This window comes from Lampris incognitus, chromosome 14 (assembly GCF_029633865.1).
Source record: "Lampris incognitus isolate fLamInc1 chromosome 14, fLamInc1.hap2, whole genome shotgun sequence".
NCBI lineage: Eukaryota > Metazoa > Chordata > Actinopteri > Lampriformes > Lampridae > Lampris > Lampris incognitus.
The window spans coordinates 20,803,654-20,829,413 of NC_079224.1; the positions used below are offsets into that span (position 1 = coordinate 20,803,654).

A 25,760-nucleotide genomic window follows, 5' to 3' on the forward strand; every position below is an offset into this window, starting at 1 on the left:
ACCATTATGGTTAAATAAACATACAGACAGACTCCACATATAAAATTAAATGATTATAAACAATATATTCTCTCAAACCCCAAGATACCATCATAAATGTGATAACACTTCCAGTGGGCATCACACTGTCTCCCATCTCTCCAGGACCTGCAGGCCTCCAGGACCTTGAGGTGGGCAGGGAAGATCGTTGCCGGCCCTTCCCACCCTGGACACCACCTTTTTCCGACTCTACCCTCTGGCGAGAGGCTGAGGTCCATCAGGACCAAAACCTCAAGCTACAAGAACAGTTTCTTCCCTGTTGCAGTCGGACTATTCAGCAGGTCCCCTGCCCCCCCCCCCCCCCGTGACAGACTTACTTTTTGCTGTTTTTATATTTTTCTTGATCTGTTTTGTGTGTGTGTGTGTGTGTGTGTGTGTGTGTGTGTGTGTGTGTGTGTGTGTAGTCTGTAATACCGAGTTAAATTCCTATTGACATTTTGATTCTGACTGACTCTGATCTGTGGAAACGTTTTGACCCGGGACCCAACAATTACGATTTTTTTTTGGCATTTGAATAACCAATAAATTATCATTATCTGTGACATGAAATGATGATATGACATGAAAAGTGACATGATTTACTATCCTCTGTTTGTTGCTCAGCAATGCAGTATTCCCCTTCTCTGTCACCGGTCATGGCTACTAATGATCAAATCAAAAAGACAAGGCGTGCAAACATGTCACTTTTTTATTTTTGAGAAATTATCTTGATTCCACCCCCCACCCCCACCCCATTCAAAACTTTAGCTGATAAGCCCACATTAAAACGCTCTGCTTTTCTCGATAACATTCCCGATACCATGAAGAATCCATGGACGTATGGATTTCTCTTATAAAACCGTCTTTTTCACGGAGACAGTTGTGTCAAATGATTTCTTTCAAATCCATTAAAATAACATAACTTTGGCAAGGCGATTACTCCATGTTCACTATGCTGCCTGAAACGTAGCAAAACACATTTAAAATATCGACAAAAGGTATAAATATCTTAAAACCTACGATTTGTGGTAAATGAACTGAAAGATGCAAAAACACCGGAACCGCCTTTTAAACCGTCAATTCAATTAACACCGTGCGGTTTAAAGACGTCATTGCACCAACTTTCCTTACACTCTGTGGGACAATCAGGAATTTAGGAAAATCTGCAATGATGGATAGACAACTTGATATCGAATTTAAACTGCACTGATATATCCTGAGGGCTGTGTGTAAAGGGGAAATGGGCTTTTCCCATCATTATTCATAATATTTAGGGGCTAAAAATTGCTGGCATGATAACCTCTCTGGTATTATAAAACAAACATCGGTGCAGCAGTCCACAAAGCAACAATGGCCTGATACATTTAAAAAAATGTCTTTCTAAAGAGATGATAAAAAACTATTTTTGTTTTTTGACTGATCAATACTTTGATCTTTAGTTTAATTGTTATAAAAGGGACTTCTACATTGTCGCTATACTTGTGATTTGTAACTAGACCTAGGATTTAAAACTCAATATCAACACTGGTTACCAGGTAATGATTTATTGCAGAAAAAAAAATATCGGACAAGCAAGCTTGTATACAGTCTCAGGGGAAAAAAAGCACATTCAATTGCCAGCAATAAAATCTAAAACACAGATACCCACAACGTCGCATAATAACGGACTGCCCCCCGTGTGGTACAATGTAGATCACAGATCGATCAGCCTTCGCCAACTTCTTAACAAAGAGTGTTTTCATTTCTTTTGAGTTCTCATTTGGTTTCCAATAGTTTGGACATACATCAGTCAACAAGTATTCTTAGAAATTTGAAATTGTCTTGATTTTATAATGACATTTTCAGTCAAATTATTACACTGCAGCGCATGTTGGGGTGCATTTAAAATAAGTTTTTCTTTTTTTACTAAAAAAAAAGCTTTTTTTTTTTCTCCTTTTAGATCTCAAAAATCAACCTTGCAGATACAATGAGGTAACAGACTGTCAGGTTAGCTGAAATGAGGAGGGCCTCGTTTGAACACTATGAAATCCAATTTGTTACAGGAAACAATTAAAACAATTAGCACATTTCATCATCGCTTTTAAGTTCAACTGAAATATGGCCAACCCAGCTGCAGGGTGGACCTTTACACTTAACAGCTTTTGGTTCTAGCTACAGGCAGAAATATAAACTACCAAAAGCATCAGAAAGTCAAAGAAACATCACAATTTTCAAATAAGTTGATCATCAAAACAGTAACAAAACCCCTAAGATTGACATGAACTATCTGGGAAGGACGCTGTGATGCGGTCGAGAAACAAAAAGGCACTGTTAAATCCCCTTTAACAAAATAACAGACACAATGAAAAGGACAAAAACATTTTTTTCCATTAACCAACACATGTAATGATAAATCAAAACCACTGATCTTTCATGAAAAGGCTGGACCACCCTGCTGTGATCATACTGAATATTTTTGTAAAATTTTTAAAATACCAATTCCAGATGGCCCGATCATTAAATTCAGCTCTGAAGACCTAGCCGAAAAGACAACAGGTTGAAAGCGGTTGATTTAAAAAGAAACGCAAAAGTCAATAAAAAGCTATAATCAGGGAGAGTCATCCAGCTCCTTCATGCCTTGCTGGACACAAGGTCAGAAACATTTTGAGAACTGTGGGACTGCTAGCCAAACACAGTAAGCTGCCCATGCCCTCAGCATACCATACCACTTTACCATAGCGGTGAAGTGGCTGCAATTCCACCACACTCCTTAATCCCCTTCATTTTATTCATTCATTCAATATCCAAGCCGCTTATCCTGAGCAGGGTCGCGGGATGCTGGAGCCTATCCCAGCAGTCATTGGGCAGCAGGCGGGGAGACACCCTGGACCGGCCGCCAGTCCATCACAGGGCTGACATATTCACACCTAGGGACAATTTAGAACGGCCGATTCACCTGACCTGCATGTCTTTGAACTGTTCAAGGAAACCGGAGCACCCGGAGGAAACCCACGCAGACACGGGGAGAACATGCAAACTCCACACAGAGGACGACCCGGGATGACCCCCAAGGTTGGACAACCCCCAGGCTCGAACCCAGGACCTTCTTGCCGTGAGGCGGCCACCTCATTCATTTCATTCATTCATTTCATTTTAGATCATTGTAAATATCTCAAATGTGTGCAGGAGCTGTACGATTCCTTTCTGACCTGGGGAGGGTTCACACAGCTACTTTGTGAGGATGCTAACGTGGAACATCACAGAAAGGGTTGTATATATATAGATGTGCAGAAAGTGTGCACTGTAAAGCAGTGTAGTTTGTATTGATACACACATCTACACAAATGCATGTGCACACATTCACACACGCATGCACACACACACACACATGGACACACACACATGGACACACACACACGCACACACGCACACACACACAGACACAGACACACACACACACACACACACACACACACACACACACACACACACACACACACACGTACTAACATTATGGGAAACACTGTTCCCGATAATAGAAAAAAACATCGATCCCTACAGTGAAATATGGAGGGCACTGCCTCCGATATGGATATACACTGGTAGGCAAAAACTACCTTCTTCTTCACATTATGGAAGACACTGCTCCCGATAATGTTTTATTTTCAGGATGAGAAGTATACGCGCACCAAGGGACCAGTACAGACCGCCAGCCAAAAAGTATCGGTGAATTTAACAACACCCCCCCAATACACATGAGGAGGCATCTATGTTTTTCAAATGTCTCATACTTGGTTGTCGGTTGAACCAACATTGTTGGCCCAATGTCAATATGAAGCAATGGTAAAAAGCCAATCTTGTTATTTTGAAGACGTGGTTTGCCAAGAATTGCCTGATTATACTGTGTGCAGTACTGGCTGTCGGTGGACAGGTAGACTTCTGTTAGCAGATGCTGCTTTTTGTCATTTCGACAGTATAACTGTCATAATTATGGAAGGCACTGCTCCCGATAATTATACATAAAAATAGGCTTAGAAAAAAATTACTATTTATAGTGAACCCTGCCACTGATAAATAAATAAAATAAATAGACGCACGGTTCTAGTTTCAGTGCCATATGGTGAAGACCCCCACCCCACCATTCTTTGAGAGATTTGTTCTTGTCAGCAGATGACCATTTCAGACAACAACAGGTCATTGCAAGTGAATTTAGATAAAAGAATGTTACCTACAATAGGACTGTAATGTCCACTTTTACCTAAAATTAGTTTAGCACTGTACGAAGTGGCGTGAAGGAACAATGGCCGTCTTATTCAGAGGTCCACTTCTAGCTGGGTTCTGTTCAAAATCAGCACCACACCATCTGAAACTATGCTCCAGTACCCGAAGCAACATCTGAATCTCTGACAAGGACATGAACTGCATATTTCAGCACAATATGAAAATGATAGCTACAAGTAAAGCCAGCCCAAGTCTGGACAAAGTATGAAGCAACACCAACGGAAATCAACTGCCGTCCTGTCACTAGTATTCTGATTATAGTAAACCATAAATCGACAAACGTTTAACTGAACCATGCTGCTTCATGTATCTTTTTTTAACATCTGAGCTGGAAAAACACTGTTAATCTGGTTGAGTTGATATTGTGCTGAAAAAGCATCAGTCCAAGCACATAGGACCTAGTTGAAAAAGTTTTAGTAGTACTGTCACAAAGCATGGTTATTTAAAGGTAGTTGTTAGCACCAAACTATTCAAGATGTGGTTTATGAGAGCATCACATTCAAAATTATGATGCTTTTCAAAATGGCAATACTTAATGGCGTCGGGAGCCTTTGTCAAAAATTTACCGAGTTTATATTTAAGGCAGCTGAAAATTGATTTCGGTATCAACATTTGGTTTGTTGGATAATTGCAGAAAGAGGGGGAATTAAGTAGTACATCATTGGAGTGTAGAAAACTAAACATCTCTACTTTGAGAATTTCCTGAAATGGGAAAGAATGCAGTGTTTCAATGCTAACAGTTCATTGGTTTTCACACTGCCAGTTGTGTTAGGTGGGCCAAACCACAGAAAAGGCAGGACTAGGGTGGGCGGGGAGAGAGAGGGCTTTAGATCTCATTATCCAAAGACCAGATGTCCCCTGCCAGTGAGTTGGCACACCCCTGAATGGTCCAGGTCGCCAGGGCGAACTGGTTCCGGAACATGTCAGGGTCAGCTGCAGGGTTGTTGGTGCTGAGGGCTTCCAGGTGGCTGGACAATGCCTTGATGGTGTGGGTGCCCGAACCCACCACGATATGTCGGAAAGGACTCTCTCTGGGAGACACGTATGGCGACAGCAAGTTTCTTTCCACCTGAGCCGAGGGCAAGAGATACAGGAAAACAGCAAGGATAAAACTTTGGAGAGGCAATGGTTTTTAAGAATTCCAAACCAAATACAACAAAATTTGGGTTGACTTAATGAACATTATTCAACTGAGACATCGTCCATCCATCCATTATCCAAACCACTTATCCTGCTCTCAGGATCACGGGGATGCCTGAGCCCATCCCAGCAATCACTGGGCGGCAGGCAGGGAGACACCCAGGACAGGCCACCAGTCAATCACAGGGCTAACACACACATTCACACCCAGTGACAATTTAGTAAGTCCAATTCACCTGACCTACATGTCTTTGGACTGTGGGAGGAAACCGGAACACACGGAGGAAACCCACACAGACACGGGGAGAACATGCAAACTCCACACAGATGATGACCTGAGATGACCCCCATGGTTGGACTACCCCAGGGCTCGAACCCAGGATCTTCTTGCTGTGAGGCGACCGCACTTACCACTGCGCCACCATGCCACCCATACTGAGGCATCATCTCATTATATTTCCCATCTCCTAGTGATTATAGCGTTGGACCTTTTTTGCCAGGTTTGTAAGTAGACAATATCATGGCCACAACACACAAATCCTCCACTGCAACTATCTTACCATCATGATGCGGTCATTGATGATGCGGCACATTTCAATGTCCTCCAGGTTACTGTTCCGGATGTCAGTGGTCAGGCTGCGAGACGCACGACCGTAGGAGCCAATTGCAGAACTTAGCCACTGCATGGTTAGGTCCTGAGGCAACAGCTGGGGCTGCATCTGGAAACACACGTCACCCACAGGGTCTTTTTAGCACTCTGAACACATAAAGCGAGAAAAGACTGTATTTCCTCATGCTACATAGATGTCAGCAACATCATCAGGCCAGCAAATACACAAACTCACTATGTGTTGCCATTAGTTACACAGAAAAACAAATAATTATGAGCTTAGTCTCTAAAAGAGCAAATTACCAGTGACTTTATAAATAATCTATAATTTGTAAGCCATATTCTCCTATGGAGAACTCTGATGTCCCCTCGCCAAGACGAAGAAAACTGAAATCTAAGAGATGAGCAATGCACATTCATTCACCCTCTGAACAGTCTTCACTTTCCGGCTGATCTCAGACACATGACCACGGATGACGCTGTCATACTTTTGCAGGCTCAGCCGCAACAGGTGGTCATGCACAAGCCTGAGGGCGATGTGACCGGCGAACTGAGCCGCTGTCACTGCCAGCCGAGAGGTCATTTGGGACGTGGCTGAGTTCAGTTTTTCCCGAGTGTCCTGCATGGTGCCAAAGTATTGGTAGTCCTACAGAGGGTAAGACACATGTCAGGACTTATTAGCAAACAAATATGCCAGGATAAACTCTGGATAAGCACCGTCATCTCGTTGTGAAGGCTCATTTGAAAAAGTTAGAAGATTCAAATACAGTTGGGACTTTAATTGTTGCAGCGGACAAACTAACTCACCGAACTGGCGGCGAATCTAAATGAGATTGAGGGAATACCAGAGAAGGCCAGGAAAGGATAAGCTGCATCATCCATCCTCAGAGGCTCCATGCTGGAAGATATCGCACACAAAAATTAAGACTCGGTTATGCTTTCTTTCCACCCTATGAGTACAATGCCTTGCTGAAGTTTGAACAACACACAAAAATGACAGCTTGCCTACACAGTCATTTTATTTATTTATTTACTTTTCGGTTGGGGTGTTGGTTAGGAGAGCCTGGATACAGAGGCAAATGTATCACGCCAAATGCATCTGAATAAAATTACAGCCTGTCCACCCACATACCCCACGTCCAACTTACACAGACTTTTCCCAGTTGTTCCCGGAAACCTGAGCGAAGAGAGTCTTGGAGGGGTTGTTGGGGTCCTTCAACTAGGGGGCGAAGAAGAGACAAGAGGACACCATCATAAAAGGGAAATTTAATCACACTTTGTAGGAATTTCATTAAAATTCAAGTTCAAGAACATTATTGTCATTGTGCAAGCGCAACGAAATTGCAATTCAATGCATTTGGCTTTTTGCAACCAAAAGCTGTGAACCACGACTCATTAAACTTTGCCAAGTTTACATCAAGGTAAGTTTGATTCGGTAATAAATAATTAAAATAAAGTGAATGAGTGGATCACTCCAGTAGAGTTTTGAAGCTCAATAATAAAACTTATTGGCACCAAATTCCATGATCAGTTTAGTTGGATCTACACAGCACATTCTCTGTGGCAAGTTGTCACTTCGGAGATGAAAACTTAAAAATGTGGCAGGTGCTTCAGTTACATTAGACAATCATGTAAGGCCAGCACGTCGAAGAAGACCGCGCTACGGAAAACTGCGAACTCGCCTGGTGCAGGTATACAACGGAGCTGTACCAACACCTAAAAAGAAAACTTGCTGGAGCAGTTAGTCAGCGAGCTTCGTTTAATGCAAATTATACGAGTCTGTCTTAATGACAGCTTATATTATTCCACCATCCAAATTGCATGGTGCAATCCAGCAGTAATGAAACATTACTGCCAGAACGGTGGACATAATATTTGTGCATAATATTTTCCCACCAATGGGCTACTTTTTAAACTAAATTGTAAAACAATAATATTCAATCCATTCCATCCATTATCCAAACCGTTTATCCTACAAAGAGCCACAGGGATGCTGGGGCTATCCCAGCAGTCATTGGGCGGCAGGCGGGGAGACACCCTGGCCAGGCCGCCAGTCCATCACAGGGCCAACACACATTCACACTTAGGGACAATTTAGTACAGCCGATTCACCTGACCTACATGTCTTTGGACTGTGGGAGGAAACCAGAGCACCTGGAGGAAACCCATGCGGACACGGGGAGAATATACAAACTCCACATAGAGGACAACCTGGGATGACCCCCAAGGTTGGACTACCCCGGGGCTCGAACCCAGAACCTTCGTGCTGTGAGGCGACCATGCTAATTACTGCGCCACCGTGCCACCCTTCCTTATATCAAATAATTTTATAAAACAATAAAAACAATAATAATTTAGAAAAAAAAATTTTTTTAAAGTAAACAAGGGCCAGCATTTGTCAGTGTACAGTGACACACATACAAAGAGAAAAGGAGAGACAAAGACTAGTAGCTCCAGTTGTCGCCCCAAACTGGCTTTCCTCTCATTCATAGCTCTGTGATGCTGGTTTGTCTTAAGTGGCAAATCACTAGTTTTGTCAGGCAAGCGTACATGTAAAATTAAGTCTCTAAATTGAAAAGTTTTTTTTAAGAAAAGAAAAAAAGAAGACGCTTCTTCACAGACAGAGAATGAGTCAGACTTTGACAGTTAAGCATCAAATTATTCATTAGTTGGAAATGTTACTGAGTAGGGCTGCACCTATCTCCTATAGTATGTCTGTTTCTGTGTGAAGCACATTATGAGCTCAAGTAAAAATTACTTCATTTAAGTAGTTAAGCTGCACTGCGCTGCATAAAAAAGGAATACATGCATGTCTGCATTATAAATGTGTTTTTTTCTTTTTACCAGAAAGTCATTATCTTACAGATTTACCTCCTTCAGGGTACTCTCAATCAGGCTGTACATCAGGGGACTGCCAGCAGCTTTGAACCCTTTCAGACCTGCATGGGAAGGAGCCCGTATTGGAATATTAATTTGTTTATCAAGGTATTTTAGAGCAGTCTTAATTTTAAGTCATCTTTATTCCCCAAGTACATGGTCTAATGAACCAGGTCTTTACTGTATGAGACACTGCAAGTTGGCTAGTAGTGCAAAAAGCAGTGGGTCAGTTTGGCCAGAGTTTCATCACAAAGGATGCCTTACACTTGTTCACTGAGCATACCTGTTACAACACCATCCAAGTTGATGTATGAGAAGGCTTTCATGCTCATAGAGGACAGATAACCCTGGACATTAGAAAAAAGATTTGAGTGGTCAATAATAGAGCACACACACCAACCCGTATATTCATTCAGCTTGCTGATGACCAAAGAAAGGATATGGAAACAAAGGTGGGAATTAAAAAAAAAAAGGTAGTCACGCAGTTCTTACCTCTAACCACTCGGTGGCGCCAACGCTCCCATATTCTCCAGCGCTCCAACTGGCAAACACAATACTCCTCCTTGGTTTGAACCCCGCTGAGAAGGAAGAGACCAATAAGTTTGACAGGAGCTAAAATAGTACCTAAATAATACCTAGCAGTGATGTGCAGTCTGGGGAGGCAGGGTAGGCAGTGCCTCAACCAGGCTGATAAGAAAAAAAAAAAAAGAAATATCATGATAGTTACAAAAACAAATTTTGTTTTTACTTTAATTTGTTAACATTGTTGTAAAAAAATAATAATAATAATAAAAAAAATCATGTAAAACTTGTTGTTTTATCAATAAAAGACATGCCCTATTCAGGATGGCTTGCTCCCAAAGCTAGCATTCGTGAATGCAGGCTGCTGAGGCAGAGTCTGCTTGTGCCTCTCTCTGGCACAAATAAATGTAGTTCACTGCCTACCCAGCCATGGACCTCACTGCACGTTACTGATACCTAGTAAAACACAGACAGCAATACATTGTATTTAACTCATCCAACATATCAGGCAAATGTACAATCTCCTCATCACATCTATCAGGTAGTTGTCTGATGGGTGAGCACGAGTCATTTTCGTTCCAGAAATGCACATTAATCGACAACCACCGTTATCTCTCTCCTTACCGTAACCCCTTCAGGAATAATGCCTAAAATTTAAATCCTTTCGATGTCTTTCTAAAAATGTAAATAAATCCGCCAAAAATGTTTTAGCTATAGCACAGTCTTGGAGGAGGCACTGCCTTGAAAGGAACAAAAGTGCATTGGTGGATGTGAGAATGATATTCATTCACTCAACTTTCTTTTAGTAAAAATATTTTCCTCCATTTCCCATCACATAAAAAAACAAAACAAAAGAAAACAAGAAAAACAGCTTTAATTATACATAATCTGCCGAGCTAGACTCACCATCCTTCACCATGGCGGAGATGGAGCGTGCCAGCTCAATCAGGACACTGGTGCCAACTGTTGATCTGGCAAAGCCTGGGCCCCAGGCATCCCTCTGGGCACCCAGAACCACATAACGATCTGAGGAAAATGTGGATGGGATATTATAGGCGAAATGAGAGGCGTAGAGGTGAGATAAATTAGTGAGTGCACATTATCAAGATCCTACAGGGCAAGATGTATGACTTCTTTTTTTAGTCATCACACTGTGTAAAAGCACTGACTTGTTTTGTTTTTTCGTTGTCAGCTGCCTCTACATAAGGTTTGAGTACAAATCTTTCAAGTACCACATAATGTCAAAAGTTAAGAATACACCAAGTACCACTGAACAGAACAAGACTGCGTTATACCTGAATCTACAAAGCCTTTCAAGACTCCAAAGACATTATGGATTTTTTTCTCGGCCAGTTCATTGTTAACCTCCACGGTGACAATATTCGTCTCATCTCCCAGCTTGCCCATGCCTCCCCACTCACTTGGCATACTCTGACCTCCTAACTGCCTGTAGAGTAAAGAGAATAAAGCATGATTATATTGCATTCCACTAAAGAATTTCAGGGCTACATGTGCTCTTAGTTTAGATTAAATTGTTTTATTAGCCACACGACCAAGGTCGGTGGAATTTATTTTTGGTACATGTTAAACTCTGAAGCACAATTCATCCATGAACAACAGCATACACTCCATATATCATCACCAACAATGCAGTTACACAATAGCAGAAACAAACATATTACGCACAACAATTAGGGGAATGGTAGTATGCATGCCAGTGGTGTGTGAGGAGGGGATTATAGGGGGGAATTCAGAGTCCTGATAGTTAGAGGAAAAATTGTTTGTGAAGCGTTTAGTCTTAGTGGACAGTGACCTGTAGCGCCTCCTTGAGGGAAGGACCTGGAAGAGGTGATGAGCAGGATGTGAGGGGTCGTAGATGATCTTCTTTGCTCGCTTTACAGTCCGGTTAATATGTAGAGATTCAACTGAGGGGAGTGGGTTGCCTATGATTTTGAATGCCTTGTTGACAATCCACTGCAGTTTTTTCCATGTTTGACTGTCTGTGCAGCCATACCTTACTGTCATAGAAGATGTTATGATGGACTCAATAATGGCTGAGTAAAGTAGAACGAGAAGTTGATGCTTGATCTGGTATCTTTTAAGCTGCCTAAGAAAGTAAAGTCGTTGTTGAGCTTTTTCAATGATGTGTTCAGTGTTCATTTTCCACTTCAGGTTATTGCTGATGTACGTTCCGAGGAATTTAAAAGAGTCAGTGGTGGTGATGAGGTCTCCGTTCATTTGTAAGGATCTTTTGGGATTCAGCATGCATCGGAAGGCAATAATGAGTTCCTGGGTTTTGGCTGTATTAAGCAGGAGGCCATTGTTTGTGCACCAAGTGACAGCTTGGTCCACTTCAATGTGGTACTGGGTTTCATCATTGTTGGAGATGAGGCCCACAATGGATGTGTCCTCTGCGTATTTCATTATTTTTACAGAACTGTCCGTGGATGTAAAGTGGGTGGTGTAAAGTGAGAAGAGCCAGGGGAGAGAACACAGCCTTGAGGAGCTCCTGTACTGAGGATAAGAGGGTGTGAGGTTAGGTTATTAACAATCACCCTCTGTGGCCTGTTCCACAGGATGCTCCAAATTTAGTGGCATATGGCTGGGTCAATGTTCATATTCAAGAGTATGATAAAGAGTTTGAGTGGGTTGATGGAGTTGAAGGCGGAACTACAGTCTATGAACAGGATTTGTGTGTAGATGTTTGATGATTCCAGGTGTTGCAGGGGGAATATGCTACCTGCGTCCTCAACAGACCAGCTGGCTTGATAGGCAAATTGATATGGGTCCATCATTGGGGAGGTGCAGGATTTCAAGTATGACAGAATGATACGCTCAAATGCTTTCATGGCCACAGATGTTAGGACAACTGGTCTGAAGTCACTGAGGCAGGTGATCTTTGAGGACTTTGGCACAGGAATGATGGTAGAGATTTTGAATCACTGTAGGACTGTATATTGACTTACTACTACTACAACTTTCGGCTGCTCCTGTTAGGGGTCGCCACAGCGGATCATCGGTTTCCATTTATTCCTGTCCTCTGCATCTTCCTCTGTCACACTAGCCACCTGCATGTTCTCCCTCACCACATCCATAAACCTCCTCTTTGGCCTTCCTCTTTCCTCGCGGCTCCATATTCAGCATCCTTCTCCCAATATACCCAGCATCTCTCCCCCACACACGTCCAAGCCATCTCAAACTTGCCTCTCTTGCTTCGTCTCCAAACTGTCCAACCTGAGCTGTCCCTCTGATATACTCATTCCTAATCCTGTCCTTCTTCGTCACTCCCAATGAAAATTAGCATCGTCAACTCTGCCACCTCCAGCTCCACATCTAGTCTTTTCGTCAGTGCCACTGTCTCCAAATTAAAAAAGGACTGTACATTGACTTAGAGAGGCATTAAATATGGTTGAAAATATTGGGGCCAATAGTGCTGCACAGTGGCTCAAAAAGCAGAACTGATGCCATCTGGCCCTGCTGCTTCCCTAATGTTCAGCTTCTTGAATGTAGCTCTCACCTCATCCTCCTGGATGCAGAAGGGTGGCATTGGAGTGGGAATAGGGGGGGATGGCTGGTGGAATAGGTTTTTCAAACCTTGCATAAAACTCGTTTGATTTATCTGGAAGGTTATGGTCATTATCTGAAGGAGAGCAGGGGCATTTTTTGTAATCTGCTATTTCCTTAACTTTTTTCCACATTGATCTGGAGTTACTGGGAGAGAATTGTTGTTCCAATTTTGTTGCGTAGCTGGACTTTGCTTTTCTTACTACACCATGCAACTTTTACTTGGCGGCTCTGTACTGATCCCTGCTTCCGTTTTTGTGTGCCCAGTTCTTTTCTTTGTGTAACAGGTGTAATTATTTGGAGAACCAGGGTTTCTTATTGCCATACAATGTCCCTGTTTTGGTAGGGATGCACATTTCCTCGCAGAACTTGATGCATGAGGTCACTGTGTCAGTGAGTTCATCGAGAGTCACAAGCTGCACTAAATATATTCCAACTAGGCATTCAAAGCAACCTTGAAGCATTTCAATGGCATCCATGGACCAGGACCTGACAGATTTGGATGTTTTCTTGATGGATTTAAGCTTTTGTTTGTATTTTGGGATGAGGAGTAACAGCATGGTCAGACTTCCCCAGTGGAGCCCTAAGAAATGCACAGTAAGCATTCGAAATTGAGATGTAGCAATGACCAATGTTTTGTTTTCTCTGTTATGGCAAGTAACTTGTTGCTTATAGTTCGTGAGTTTGAGGGACAGGTTTGTATGGTTGAAATCCCCTAACACAATGACAGACATGTCAGAGTTGGAGTTTTCAGAGGAAATAATGTTGTGAGAGTTTGCTAATGGCTATGTTAGCATTAGCTTGTGATGGAATGTAAACACCAACAAATACAAGTGAAGCCAATTCTCCCGGAAGGTAATATGGTGTGCATTTCAAACTAATAAATTCAAAATCAAAATTCAAAAAAATTCAGGATCTTCTGAATACAAGAGAAAGTATAGCTCTAAACTATGCCCAGGTCACAATTTTTTTTAAAACATGAATAAGAAAAAATACATGAATACAGAGGAACAGCAGATATTGACAACCTGTGTACAATCAAAAGCTATTCCAACTCCTTTAAAAGTTTAACACAGAGAAAGCTTTCAAATTATGGTCGATATTTGTCAGGCCTTACCTCAGGATGCTGTCAGCTACGAGTCTTGTGATGGTTTGCGCTGGGATAGAGGGCAGGCCTGAAGACTGTACTGGGGGGAATAGAGTATGGTTGAAGGAAGGAAAGCCTGGGGTGAAGGGATCCCCTGAACCAAGATGGACCTAAGACAGAATGAGCATGGAGTAAGAAACAAAAAGCAACAAGAGAAAGTATTCCATAACTTTTAGCAACGCAAGGAGCTTATGGTGCTTCCTTCTACAAGAAGAAATTCAATTTAATATCTTGCTCGGCAAGAAATGTCTTAGGTGTGGCAAAAAAATAATCCTGTACATGACACAAGCAGACATCCGTCTGTCCGTTACGACTCATTTTCAGCCAAAAACTTTAGTCCAAATATCCAGTAAACTCACATGCCCAAACAGCTCTGTATCCTCTCCAATGGGGTAGTCAACTGAGTCTGGGTAAATCAGCACAGCAGAGGCATTCATTTGTGCAGCATTGGCCACCTGTGAGCACAGAATGACAGGAATATGGAGGGGAACGATTGAGGACACGGAGAATGGAAAAGAACCCTGGCCTGCAGGACAAACTTCACATTTAACAGCACATGAGAAACACATGTCTGTTAATCATTATGAAGAATCTGCAAAATGCTCCATTGTTAATGTTAAAAAAAGAATCTTCACATTGTAACTGAATATCTCACAATTTCTATTCAGAAAGAGGTACTACGTTTTCTCTCCAAAATCTTTTGACTATACATGTGACTATCGGAAAGAAAATCCAATTTACAACCAAAAATACACATCAATTCCACCAAAAGATAGGATGTTTTGGTCAGTCAAAGCCATATCAAGTATGGGTGATGGTAGTCCACTGTGGTTTGAAGTCCTTTTAAGCTTGCTAGCTGTAGTTTCCAGAACAAATGTGCCAAAGGACTCTAAAGAATCTGTACTCGGTGGTGGCATGGCTCAGGAGGCAGAGCGGGTCGTTTGGTAATCATAAGGTGGCTGGTTCAAACCCCGGCTCCTCCAGAGTGTATGTCTAAGTGTCCTTAAGCAAGACACTGAGCCCCTAACTGCTCCTGATGAGCATGTTGGCACTTTGCATGACAGCCTCCGCCGTGAGTGTGTGAATGTGAGGCATACATTGTAAAAGCACTTTGAGTGGTTGGTCGACTAGAAAAGCGCTATCAGTCCATTTACCATTTTACTCTCGAAAATGTATTGGCATGAGAACTGAGGAGAAGCTCAAAAGCAATTACAATGACATCAAAAGGAATGCCAAACCCCCCCCCCCCAAAAAAATAAAAAAATAACCCACCTTCTCCGCGAAGCTGATCTTGCCTGCCCTGACCAGGATGACTCTGCCATTTATGTTGATGTTCTTATCTTGCAGCAGTCTGAAGTCATTCACTTGGCCGTAGTATGCAAAGAGGCATGGACCCTGGGGACAAGATCACATCTGCCATTTTCAACACTGTTGTCTTTAATCCATGGGCTTGAAATTTTGAAAAGCAAAGTTAAGCCTAATACCAATGATAAAAGACAGGATTTTTTGCCTTTGTAGTAAATAATGAACAAAGTGACACTGGTAAAACTTGCATTATATGCAATACAATCTAATGTAACTCAATAAATGTATTGCATGCTCCTTTTTAATCATAATCAGTGTGGTGGATTGATGCTTGCTTCTCTCTTTGTTGCTTATTAGAGGTGAAATAATAACTCCTTCCAACAGACGACCATACACTTTGAGATTTACCGTTACTGTTTTGTTGGCACTGTAGGAGAGGAATCCATTGAAACGATTCTCATTGCCCATAAAGGTGACTTTGTTGGAGCTGGTGGCTGGGAGGACCTGGACCTTTACAAAGTGCTCATCAGTCCAAGTTTTCATGCCGTATTCCTTAAATCTCTTCAACACTTTGTTTGCCAGCACCTCATCATCCGGAGAACCAGCCTGGTGGCTTACACTGGCAAACTCACTAGGGGGGAATGGAAATGCCACATAAGAGAGAAAAACAAGAGCGGACTCAACGTGAAGAACAAAATAGAAAAACGGCAAAAAAAAACATTTCAGAAACGAGAAATGGATACTATGTGCTACTACGTGAGCCACTGCAGTAATTTTGAATAGTGAGGGCTGAAACTGCCTCCCAACACATTCTCCGGGAGCTCTACCTGAAGGTGTCTTCAAAGTCAGAGGATTTGAGATTATCAGCGAGGAGCTTCTTGACATCATCCCATGCCATGAGGGGGGCAGCGCCTGTCTCTTCCTCATTCTGGCTGACGAAGTCATCAATGGGGAGCGTGGTGGCTGCACAACTGGGGGCCAAGTCCTTCTTCCGGTGAACCAGATAACCTATCAGGTAGCCTAGGAGTGGTGGTGATGGAGTGATGGTTTGGATTGGGGGTTAATTATAAGGGAAATTCAGAGACAGGTATGAGGGGTAGGGGGTAGGGGGTATCAAACAAAAGTATTAAGTTACAACCAAAGGCTCAAAGCCAGCACCATTTGGTATGTGACACTATACTATTGTCCTTTCCTGAAAGATGATTGAAACATATGTAAGGACTTGTAAAATATGGTTAGTGCACACTGTAGCGTAATCAAACAAATTAAACTACAGATTTATTTTTAAAAAATACATATATAGTGTGCATTAACAATATTTTACAGGTACTTACACATATCATCCTCATTTCATTCTCCTTTTTCAACACAATAACTTGTTTATTTCCTCCAAAAAAAAGTTCATCAGGAATATTGCAACATCTGTATTCATTTTCAGTATCTGTCAAGTCTGACTAAATATATCAGCTTCTACCAATCCATCCATCCATTCCTTCCTACCGATGATGAAGATGAGGAGGGTGGTGGCTACCATGAAGCAAATGTTCTTGGGGGTGCGACCAGTCTTGCGGACCACATAGGGGTTGTGGCCTGAGTTGTGGTTATGGTGGTCAACCGCTCCGTTCACTCCCGTCTCCTCGTCCATGTCTGAGGACAGCTTCATCTCCACCTGGCTGTTGTCACCTTCCATGTTCTGGGTCAGGTTAAAACGTGTGTAGGAACGTGGCTCCCCATTAAACTGTTAGTAGTGGTAGATAAGACAATGGAGGTGATGTTGGTTACTGTGGGTTAAAAGGTAAATAAACTTCAGATAAAAAGGTACATCAAGAAGATGTGAGACTAATGGTGCCACCCAGGTTTACTGGCCACAAGATGGAGTACCTGACCAATCTGTGGGGTATTTTAGAAGTTTTGGATGGTTTATTAGAGAAATAAGGGAGAAATAGAGTCAGGTGGTTTGGAAAAGATACTGTGCCAAAAGGTGTGTTTTGGAACATGTATAGCTGTTCTTGAGACAACTCAGCATAATACACTGCTCAAAAAAATAAAGGGAACACATAAGCAATGCAATGTAGCTCCAAGTCAATCACACTTTTGAGATATCAACCTGTCCAGTTAGGAAGCAACACTGATTTGTGAATCAATTTCACCTGTTGGTAAATTCTCTAATTTCCACCAGGTGGAAATTAGACAATTTGCAAGACAACCCCTATAAAAGGAATGGATTTGCAGGTGGTGGCCACAGACCATTTGCCTGTCCTCATCTTTTCTGGCCGATCTTTGGTTAGTTTTTCATTTTGCTAGTGCCCTCACCACTAGAGGTGGCATGAGGCGGTATCTGCAACCTTACAGAAGTTGCTCAGGTAGTGCAGCTCATCCAGGATGGCACATCAATGCGTGCTGTGGCAAGAAGATTTGATGTGTCTCCCAGCACAGTGTCCACAGCATGGAGGAGGTACCAGGAGACAGGCCAGTACACCAGGAGACGTGGAGGGGGCCGCAGGAGGACAACAACCCCGCAGCAGGACCGCTATCTGGTCCTTTGTGCAAGGAGGAACAGGAGGAGCACTGCCGGAGCCCTACAAAACGACCTTCAACAGGCCACTAATGTGCAGGTTTCTGCTCAAACAGTGAGAAACAGAATGCATGAGGATGGTATGAGGGCCCGACGTCCACAATTGGGGCCTGTGCTCACAGCCCACACAATGCAGCCCGATTGACCTTTGCCAGAGAACATCTTGGTTGGCAGATTCGCCATTGGCGCCCTGTGCTCTTCACAGATGAGAGCAGGTTCACACTGAACACATGTGACAGACATGAGAGAGTCTGGAGACGCTGTGGAGAACGTTTTGCTGCCTGCAACATCCTCCAGCATGACCGGTTTGGCGGTGGTTCAGTGATGGTCTGGGGAGGCATATCCTTGGAGGGCCGCACAGACCTCTACGTGCTAGCCAGCGGTACCATGACTGCCATTAGGTACCGGGATGAGATCCTCAGACCAATTGTCAGACCATATGCTGGTGCAGTGGGCCCTGGGTTCCTGCTCATGCATGACAATGCTCGTCCTCATGTAGCCAGAGTGTGTCAGCAGTTCCTGTATGTCGAGGGCATTGATGTTATGGACTGGCCTGCACGTTCCCCAGACCTGAATCCAATCGAGCACCTCTGGGACATCATGTCTCGTACCATCCGCCAACGCGATGTCGCACCACAGACTGTCCAGGAGTTGACCGATGCCCTGATCCAGGTCTGGGAGGAGATCCCTCAGGAGACCATCCGTCGTCTCATCAGGAGCATGCCCAGACGTTGTAGGGAGTGCATACAGGCACGTGGAGGCCACACACACTACTGAGCCTCATTTTGAATCGTCTTGAAGAATTTCCACAGAAGTTGGATCAGCCTATGTTCTCATTTTCCACTTTGATTTTGAGTATGATTCTGAATCCAGACCTTAATGGGCTAATGATTTTGATTTCCATTGATCATTCTTAGGTTATTTTGCTCTAAACACATTCCTCTGTCTAATAAATAAAGATTTTCAGCTGAAATATTTCATTCATCAAGGTCTATATTGTGTTTTTAGGTGTTCCCTTTATTTTTTTGAGCAGTGTATGTTAATGTGCAACAGATGGGATGACCTTCCAAAATTGAAAGCAAACACTGGGGGGGAAAGCCCTCTGATCGCCACTCATTATTTAATTAAGTCTCATCTCACCAACATTAAAAGGTCATTCTATTCTATGAGGAACAAGGTCCAAATACAAACTATAAACAACACGATGAGTGGAAAGACTGTAAGCCACTTGCTTGAATCCTTGTCTCCATCAGCCAGATGCATCTCTGTCAATCCTTCAATTACTGAAAGGCTCATGTCTAAGTTTACCATTTTTAAGGTGTTTATGTAGATACTCACTATTTTGGAAATCGTTGACCTTGCCTGGTCCATTGTTGCTTCAGAGGAGTCTAAAAAGAAAAGCAAAAAAAGAAAATATTAGCCTCATTTGATCAAGGCAAAACCCCTGACTGCTTCTGCCTGCCAGTGACACTTTGCAATTCAAAACCTCATGGTATGAGTTTTTATTCGTGTTGTTGCGTTAATGTTTCATTTCTAGGAATAATGGGGCAGTCCAAAATGCATTTCCCACCCCTTCTCCAAACATCCATCAGGTTTCCTATGGTGCTATCAAGAAAGGCTGCACTGTTTCCAGGCACAAAAAACCAGTGTGTCTGCCATTCAGTCCACCACCATAGGAACATAATGACCAAAAAAGAAAAAAAAGAACAAAAGGCTTCCCACATGCTTTAATATGGTGGATAAGCCAAACAAAATAAAGTTCCAATTACATAAAGACACTAGGACTGAAATGTTAGACTGCTGTATATTTTCTTGAATTACAAAATGCCTGTCTGGTGTAATGCGAGCTTGCACATTTGATCTTTCTGTGCAGAGGTGCCTGCTGTGTGAGATGCTTCCCCTCCTAAAGCCTTTCAGGTCAGGCTCAACTGGACTAGACAGGTGCATGTGACAACACCTGAAACCGGAGGCAGCCAATACAAAGGACTGAGGGCGCTTTCACACCTATAGTTCGGTAGTCTCAGTCCAGTTCAGGGGTGAAGTTGATGCTTTGTTGCATTTTTCATTTGGTTCGGTTAGCGTTGACACTGGACTTTGTTAGGCGAATGAAACATTGCAAAAACGCCTCGCGATCGAGCAGGTCGCTCGTCTACTGGACAGAAAATCCGATGTTAACTCAACAAAATGCTTCCTGGTTTTTGGATGAAATATGTGTATTGTTGACGAAGCTTCTTGACTTTTATGCGACACTGACCTACTGTGCGACAGGGCCCCCTTTCAAACATTCTGTAATAATTTACATAATTCTAACACTTCACTTTAGTGAGAAAGCATCAAACTGTGCATCCGCATTACTCAAAATGGTTGACAGAGAGAGAAGTAAAACCCAAAAGCTATGCCCTCTCTTTTAAAAGAAAAGCCAAATATATAAATAAGGCTGAGCAGGGGGACCTCTAATGTGCAGACTGCATTATCTTAACAAAAATAAGTGCTTTATCAGGCCACGAAATTAAATTTTTTGTTTAATTCTGTACATGATTGTGAGGTTTGCCTCCAGCTTCTTGTGGCCTTTGTCTGATTTTTTTTTTTTCAAGCCATGTCACGTTCATGGTGGAGGGATTTTGTCTGGGGGGGGAACTAGTTTGGCTCACAAAATTTTAGGCTTGATGTTTTTAGAGAACATTAACGTCTCCACATTCACTGAAAGAAATGTTGATATACGTAGGCTACTGTTTCATACAGGGGAACGTCAGCATAATCCCAACTCTCTTTTCTTTTATTTTAAATTGCTACACGTATGAATTATAAACCATAACCATTATAGTTTGAATGACAGACCATAAAAGAATAAGGGGAACCCAAGTGTAGTGCAGTGACATGTTTTCTTACACCTCTCTAAGCCCAAAGATGTTATAGATGGACAGGCTGGGTAAGCACGGGGCATTTCTGAGATTTGTAAATGTTTGTCATCTCAAAGGCTCTCAGAAACCATGGATTTAGAAGACATTTTTGGCTCGTGAAATAATCAACTTTCACCGGTTGGTCACTCTTTGTTGGCCTGGAGAGGTGGCACTGCACTGTGGCATTGCTTCACATAAGCCATTTTAGGTGCGCTCTCAACTACCTCAGCTATAACTTGCAGCAGTAGCCTGCTTAGAGTAAATTCAACTAAACCTTCTACAGTTTACACTTGACTAGGAAGCTGATTATCATGCACTTCTTCCACAATCTACACAGGTATTTTTCTCCATTAATGTTGTTTGGACTTCAAATGTGACTTTGAGAATATTTCACAGCAATGACTGTTTTCCCTGCTTGATATAATTTCTGTATATATTTTAGAACACCCCCCCGACCCACCAACAGCTGTTGATTAAGGTTTAAGATTTTAGTGAATTTTTTTTTTGTTAATCTTCAATGGGGAGTATCTTTTTTTTAAGGGTTTCACTTCGAGACCACCCCTAAACCTTCCACTCCCACATTCATTCCATGGCCAATCTCTCCTAGAAAATGCCCCACAATAATCCTATTCGCCCAAACGAGAGTAATTCGGTCTTTAAAGACCTGTGCATTCCACTCCTTCGCAAATAACCCACACAAATGACCTTGTGACTATGAAACCCTTCAATAATGACTTTCCATGAGGATTAAGCCATTTTACACAAACCCAGCTAGAACCTCTCAAACTTTGTAATGAACAGTTTTACTACAACTCAACCAAACATTTCTCGTAATGTCTTAACTTTTCAAACAACGCAAATAAATCTCTTCAAACAACCCGGCTCTTATCCACTTCTTAAGTAGGCTAATTCTACTTCTTCTTCTTCTTTCGGCTTGTTCCCTGTTTCCCAGGGGTCGCCACAGCGGAATGGACAGTTTCCATCGGTACCCTGTGAGGGCACATCACCGATGGCGGTCTTGTCAATCCGCATAATGATCTGGCAAAATTTTACGTCGGATGCCCTTCCTGACACAACCACTAACCCTATGGACGGGGGCACAGGTAAAGCGCTGGATGCCATCCCAGTATTCATGGACCTCCGCTTAGTAATGGGCTTAAATTCAGCGGGTTGTCTCGTCTGATCTGAGGTCATAGTCCAATCATGGATGGCGTGCGTGCGAGGCTGACGGGCTGACGCACATCTCATGGCAGCTGCCTTTGCTCTTTGCGCGCCTCGGAGACACCGACAGCAGCTCTCTCAGCGCTCACGGAAACCCCGACAGCAGCTCTCTCAGCGCTCACGGAAACTCCGACCCGCACGCGTAAAAGAAGAAAAAAGTAACCATCGGGTACCCGGAGGTGCACGGAGGGGACGTCAGGGCGAGCCGCCCCGCACCGCGCTTTGTTTCATGGTTCCCCGAGTAGCACCGGAGATGGGGGACCCCACCGCGCAGCCGACGTCGCCCAGAGTCATGTCGTTGTTGCCGCCCTTGGGTGAACTCCGCAAGACCGAAGGAAGCGGCCACCCGAACGCCGGCAAAGCCGGCCGGTGGAGGCCCTCCGAAAGCGGGTTAAGTCAGCCCATCGATCAAAGTAGGCTAATTCTACTGCTATTAAAAATTAACTTATCATGTCACATCTTTAAATCCTCAAGAGTAAAATAACTACCAATCGCTAGAACTTTGTACAGAGTGAATCAGTCTCCTCTCTGTAGGAGTCCTGCTGAGTTTACTGTCTGAGCTACTGAACTGAAAGCTACTGCACTGAACACTACTGAAAGAGGAAAGAAGAAGAAAGAAGTAGAAGACAAAGAAAGAAAAAGGAAGAAGAAGAAGCAGAAGAAGAGAAAAAAAGCTCCTTTATTTGACATTGTATTCTTACAATGAATTTGTCTTCTGCATTTAACCTATTGTATAGGAGGCAGCTGCAGCGCCCGGGGACCAACTCCAGTTCTTTCCATTGCCTTGGTCAGGCGCACAGGCAGAAATTAAGGATAACCTCTTTAAAATATAAAAATCACACAAACAGACATTACTAAGGTTGAACTGCTAAATTAGATAATCGGTATTGCTTATAAACCTACAGCAGAAAAAAATGAAACCTCCCTACTGTCCTCAAGGGTCAGTAGGGAGGCAGACCTGACCTGCTTTAAAAGGCTCCAGCAAGGCCTCACCGACCTTCATGAGCAGACTTCCTTAACAGCACAATAAAAACCTGGCACAGGAAATTTTACTTCTTTTAATAAGAAAATTTAAATCAAAACGGTAGTTTTTAAGACTATAGCAATGGACCTGTGAGGGTGCTGATGGAGGAACTCAACCATTTAATAACTCTGCTCGTAAGATTTTTGCTATTCTGAGCCATTCGTGGCTATATATAGAGGCACTGGCCTCAGTTAGCCATATAGTCTCCCCTGACTTCTCTGACCTTGGGGCGTGCCAGTTGTAGCTTAGCTAAAACATCGCTCGTTATCCTCTGCAGGAAGGATCAGAGATGATTATACCAAACCAAAATACCACTAGGTGATTTCTCAATCATCACAAATTAAATGGATTAGATCAACTTGTCTCTGTGATAGACTGGTGACCTCTCCAAAGTGTCTCTCTGCCTTCCTCCTTGTTCCTACTAGAATGCGCTCAAGCCTCCTTCCTTCAACCTTGGATTAAGTAGGTACAGACAATGTATGGATGGATAGACGTATGGGACAATGAATGATATAATGAGTGAAAGTCAACTAGTTTTGCATTTTGTGTGAACCAAGTATATAGGGCTATTGTTGATAGCGATGGGTACCGAAACCTGGTATTAAATTATTAAAGACCGTAGTATTGATAAACTCCAACCTTAACAGTTCTGCTTTTGGTAATGGAGAGATTAAGAAAATAAATTTCCTATTTATTCAGGCTACATAAACATTATCTTGCACCTTTTATCTCACCAGATTAAGATTAAGACACTTGTCTCTGATGCAGTTTCACTATTTCCAATCCAGAGGAAGCGGCTCTCTCAGAACCTGTCATATGTGCGAGCCAAGGGGCGGGCCCAGCCCCAGCTCTCTGCCACACACACACACACACACACACACACACACACACACACACACACACACACACACACACACACACACACACACACACACACACACACAGCCTGCTTTTAAGTGACAATGGTGGAGAGAGAACTGAAAACAGTCTGGTTATATGTCACGAGAGCCAATGCTGACGATGCTCGTTGCCACAAGTGTAACAAGTCTTGCATGCAAGGGCGGAAACACAAGTAACCTTTGGAAACATCCAGCGAAAGTGCATCAAATACAGGTGGAGAAATGCACAGTTTTCGCCTGCCTAGCTCGTAGCTCATCTCTCCTTGTCCCATCCACCTCAGGTATGTTATGTATGCTAGCAGCCTATAGAGCCCACACAGAGTTAACTACATTATACAAACACGGTTAATGATTAAAAGTAACACTCTGTCCAGACATGAGAAAATAAAGCAATGTTCATTCTGTTAATTTGTTTTGGGGTTTTTTTTTCTCTTAAAAAAATAATAAAAAGAACCAATAAGAGTACCGTTAAAGTACCAGATCGATAAGCAGTATCGTTAGGAGCAGTAGTACAGTTAAAATCTTAACGATACCCATCCCTAATTGTAGGCCTCAAACTCACTGCCAATGAAAGGTTTAAGAGAGCCTACAAGAGTTGACTGGAAAAGACTGTTAAAATGAGGTTTCAACCGGGCACGGCTGCTTGAGAACACCAAACTCTTTTATACCACCAAACTCTTACATACCACACGTACCTAGCCTTGGCACCTTTAATACTTTAATAAGATTAGCAAGTCTCAGTGTGAGAAATGTATGGGTTTGTGCTCCAAAATGTGATTTCATTAAACACACAAGAGGAATTACATACATACACACATAGATACATACATACATACATACATACATACATACATACATACATACATACATACATACATACATACATACATACATACATACACACACACTATCGTAAAATCTTGCTTACAAGTAGCGTTGAAGTGCTATGTCCTGTATCGCTTTGGAATTGTTTTCAGAGACGCGTGTGCTGAGAAGATAGCGGGGGGAACTTGTGGCACACCCTGCCTGGAAGAACATTCACACACGCATGGCGGATATTAGACAATCAGATGTAATGAGGACAGGACGGCATGGTCCCCTGAGCTTTGAACAAGCCACTGATGAGTGGACTATGCCTGCCAGTGACAATACACTGAGTCCTTGTAGCAGAGACCATTCGGCTTGCTGTGTCCCACTGTCATCAGGAACAGTAGCCTGCAGAATACTACTACATAACAGGAGGATCCTGATAGCCCAAGAGAGAGCATGTCAACCTATGGAAAGAAGTGTTGCAATACCGGCCAACTGCTCTCCATTAACCCTGCAAAGTGATAGAAGGCTGCAATAGCTGTTGGTAAATTCCACCTTTTCTTTTCTCTGGTTACTGGGGTCATGTAAACTGCAAGCTGGTAGGAGCCACATCAATTCAAAGCTGTCTCAATAAATGGGGCTCCTGGAGTATCTTCCTCAAAATGTGGCTCAACGAACACCCTTGAAAGAGTGCCAACAATCATGTAACAGCCTCAATTATTCTTCCCTTTTGTTAAAGAGAAGAAGTGATGGTGCTGGAGTAGTCACAGCTAAAGGCTCTGTCCTAGAGCCTTGCCAAATATTCAGCTCATAAATACATGGCAGTTGAAAAAAACATGACTCAAGAAACACCCTTTCCTTTACAACCTTAATGTCAACTACAACATA

At 42.7% G+C, this 25,760-nt stretch overlaps 1 protein-coding gene across 1 annotated transcript in view; it reads right to left on the minus strand.

Moving 5' to 3' along the window:
• Positions 1 to 1,546: 1,546 nt before the first annotated feature.
• LOC130123496 (transferrin receptor protein 1-like) overlaps positions 1,547 to 25,760 on the minus strand; it is a 40,823-nt gene continuing 16,609 nt past the window's right edge. The window contains exons 2-18 of the mRNA XM_056292673.1: positions 19,357 to 19,406; positions 16,944 to 17,181; positions 16,271 to 16,463; positions 15,852 to 16,074; positions 15,411 to 15,533; positions 14,498 to 14,593; positions 14,109 to 14,248; positions 10,723 to 10,874; positions 10,334 to 10,453; positions 9,398 to 9,483; positions 9,189 to 9,252; positions 8,900 to 8,967; positions 7,177 to 7,247; positions 6,836 to 6,926; positions 6,453 to 6,674; positions 5,979 to 6,137; positions 1,547 to 5,347 (exon numbers count right to left, since the gene is read on the minus strand). Coding sequence (XP_056148648.1) covers positions 5,105 to 5,347; positions 5,979 to 6,137; positions 6,453 to 6,674; positions 6,836 to 6,926; positions 7,177 to 7,247; positions 8,900 to 8,967; positions 9,189 to 9,252; positions 9,398 to 9,483; positions 10,334 to 10,453; positions 10,723 to 10,874; positions 14,109 to 14,248; positions 14,498 to 14,593; positions 15,411 to 15,533; positions 15,852 to 16,074; positions 16,271 to 16,463; positions 16,944 to 17,181; positions 19,357 to 19,389 — 2,322 coding nt within the window. The 5' untranslated portion in view covers positions 19,390 to 19,406 and the 3' untranslated portion in view covers positions 1,547 to 5,104. The remainder of the gene's footprint in view (positions 5,348 to 5,978; positions 6,138 to 6,452; positions 6,675 to 6,835; positions 6,927 to 7,176; positions 7,248 to 8,899; positions 8,968 to 9,188; positions 9,253 to 9,397; positions 9,484 to 10,333; positions 10,454 to 10,722; positions 10,875 to 14,108; positions 14,249 to 14,497; positions 14,594 to 15,410; positions 15,534 to 15,851; positions 16,075 to 16,270; positions 16,464 to 16,943; positions 17,182 to 19,356; positions 19,407 to 25,760) is intronic.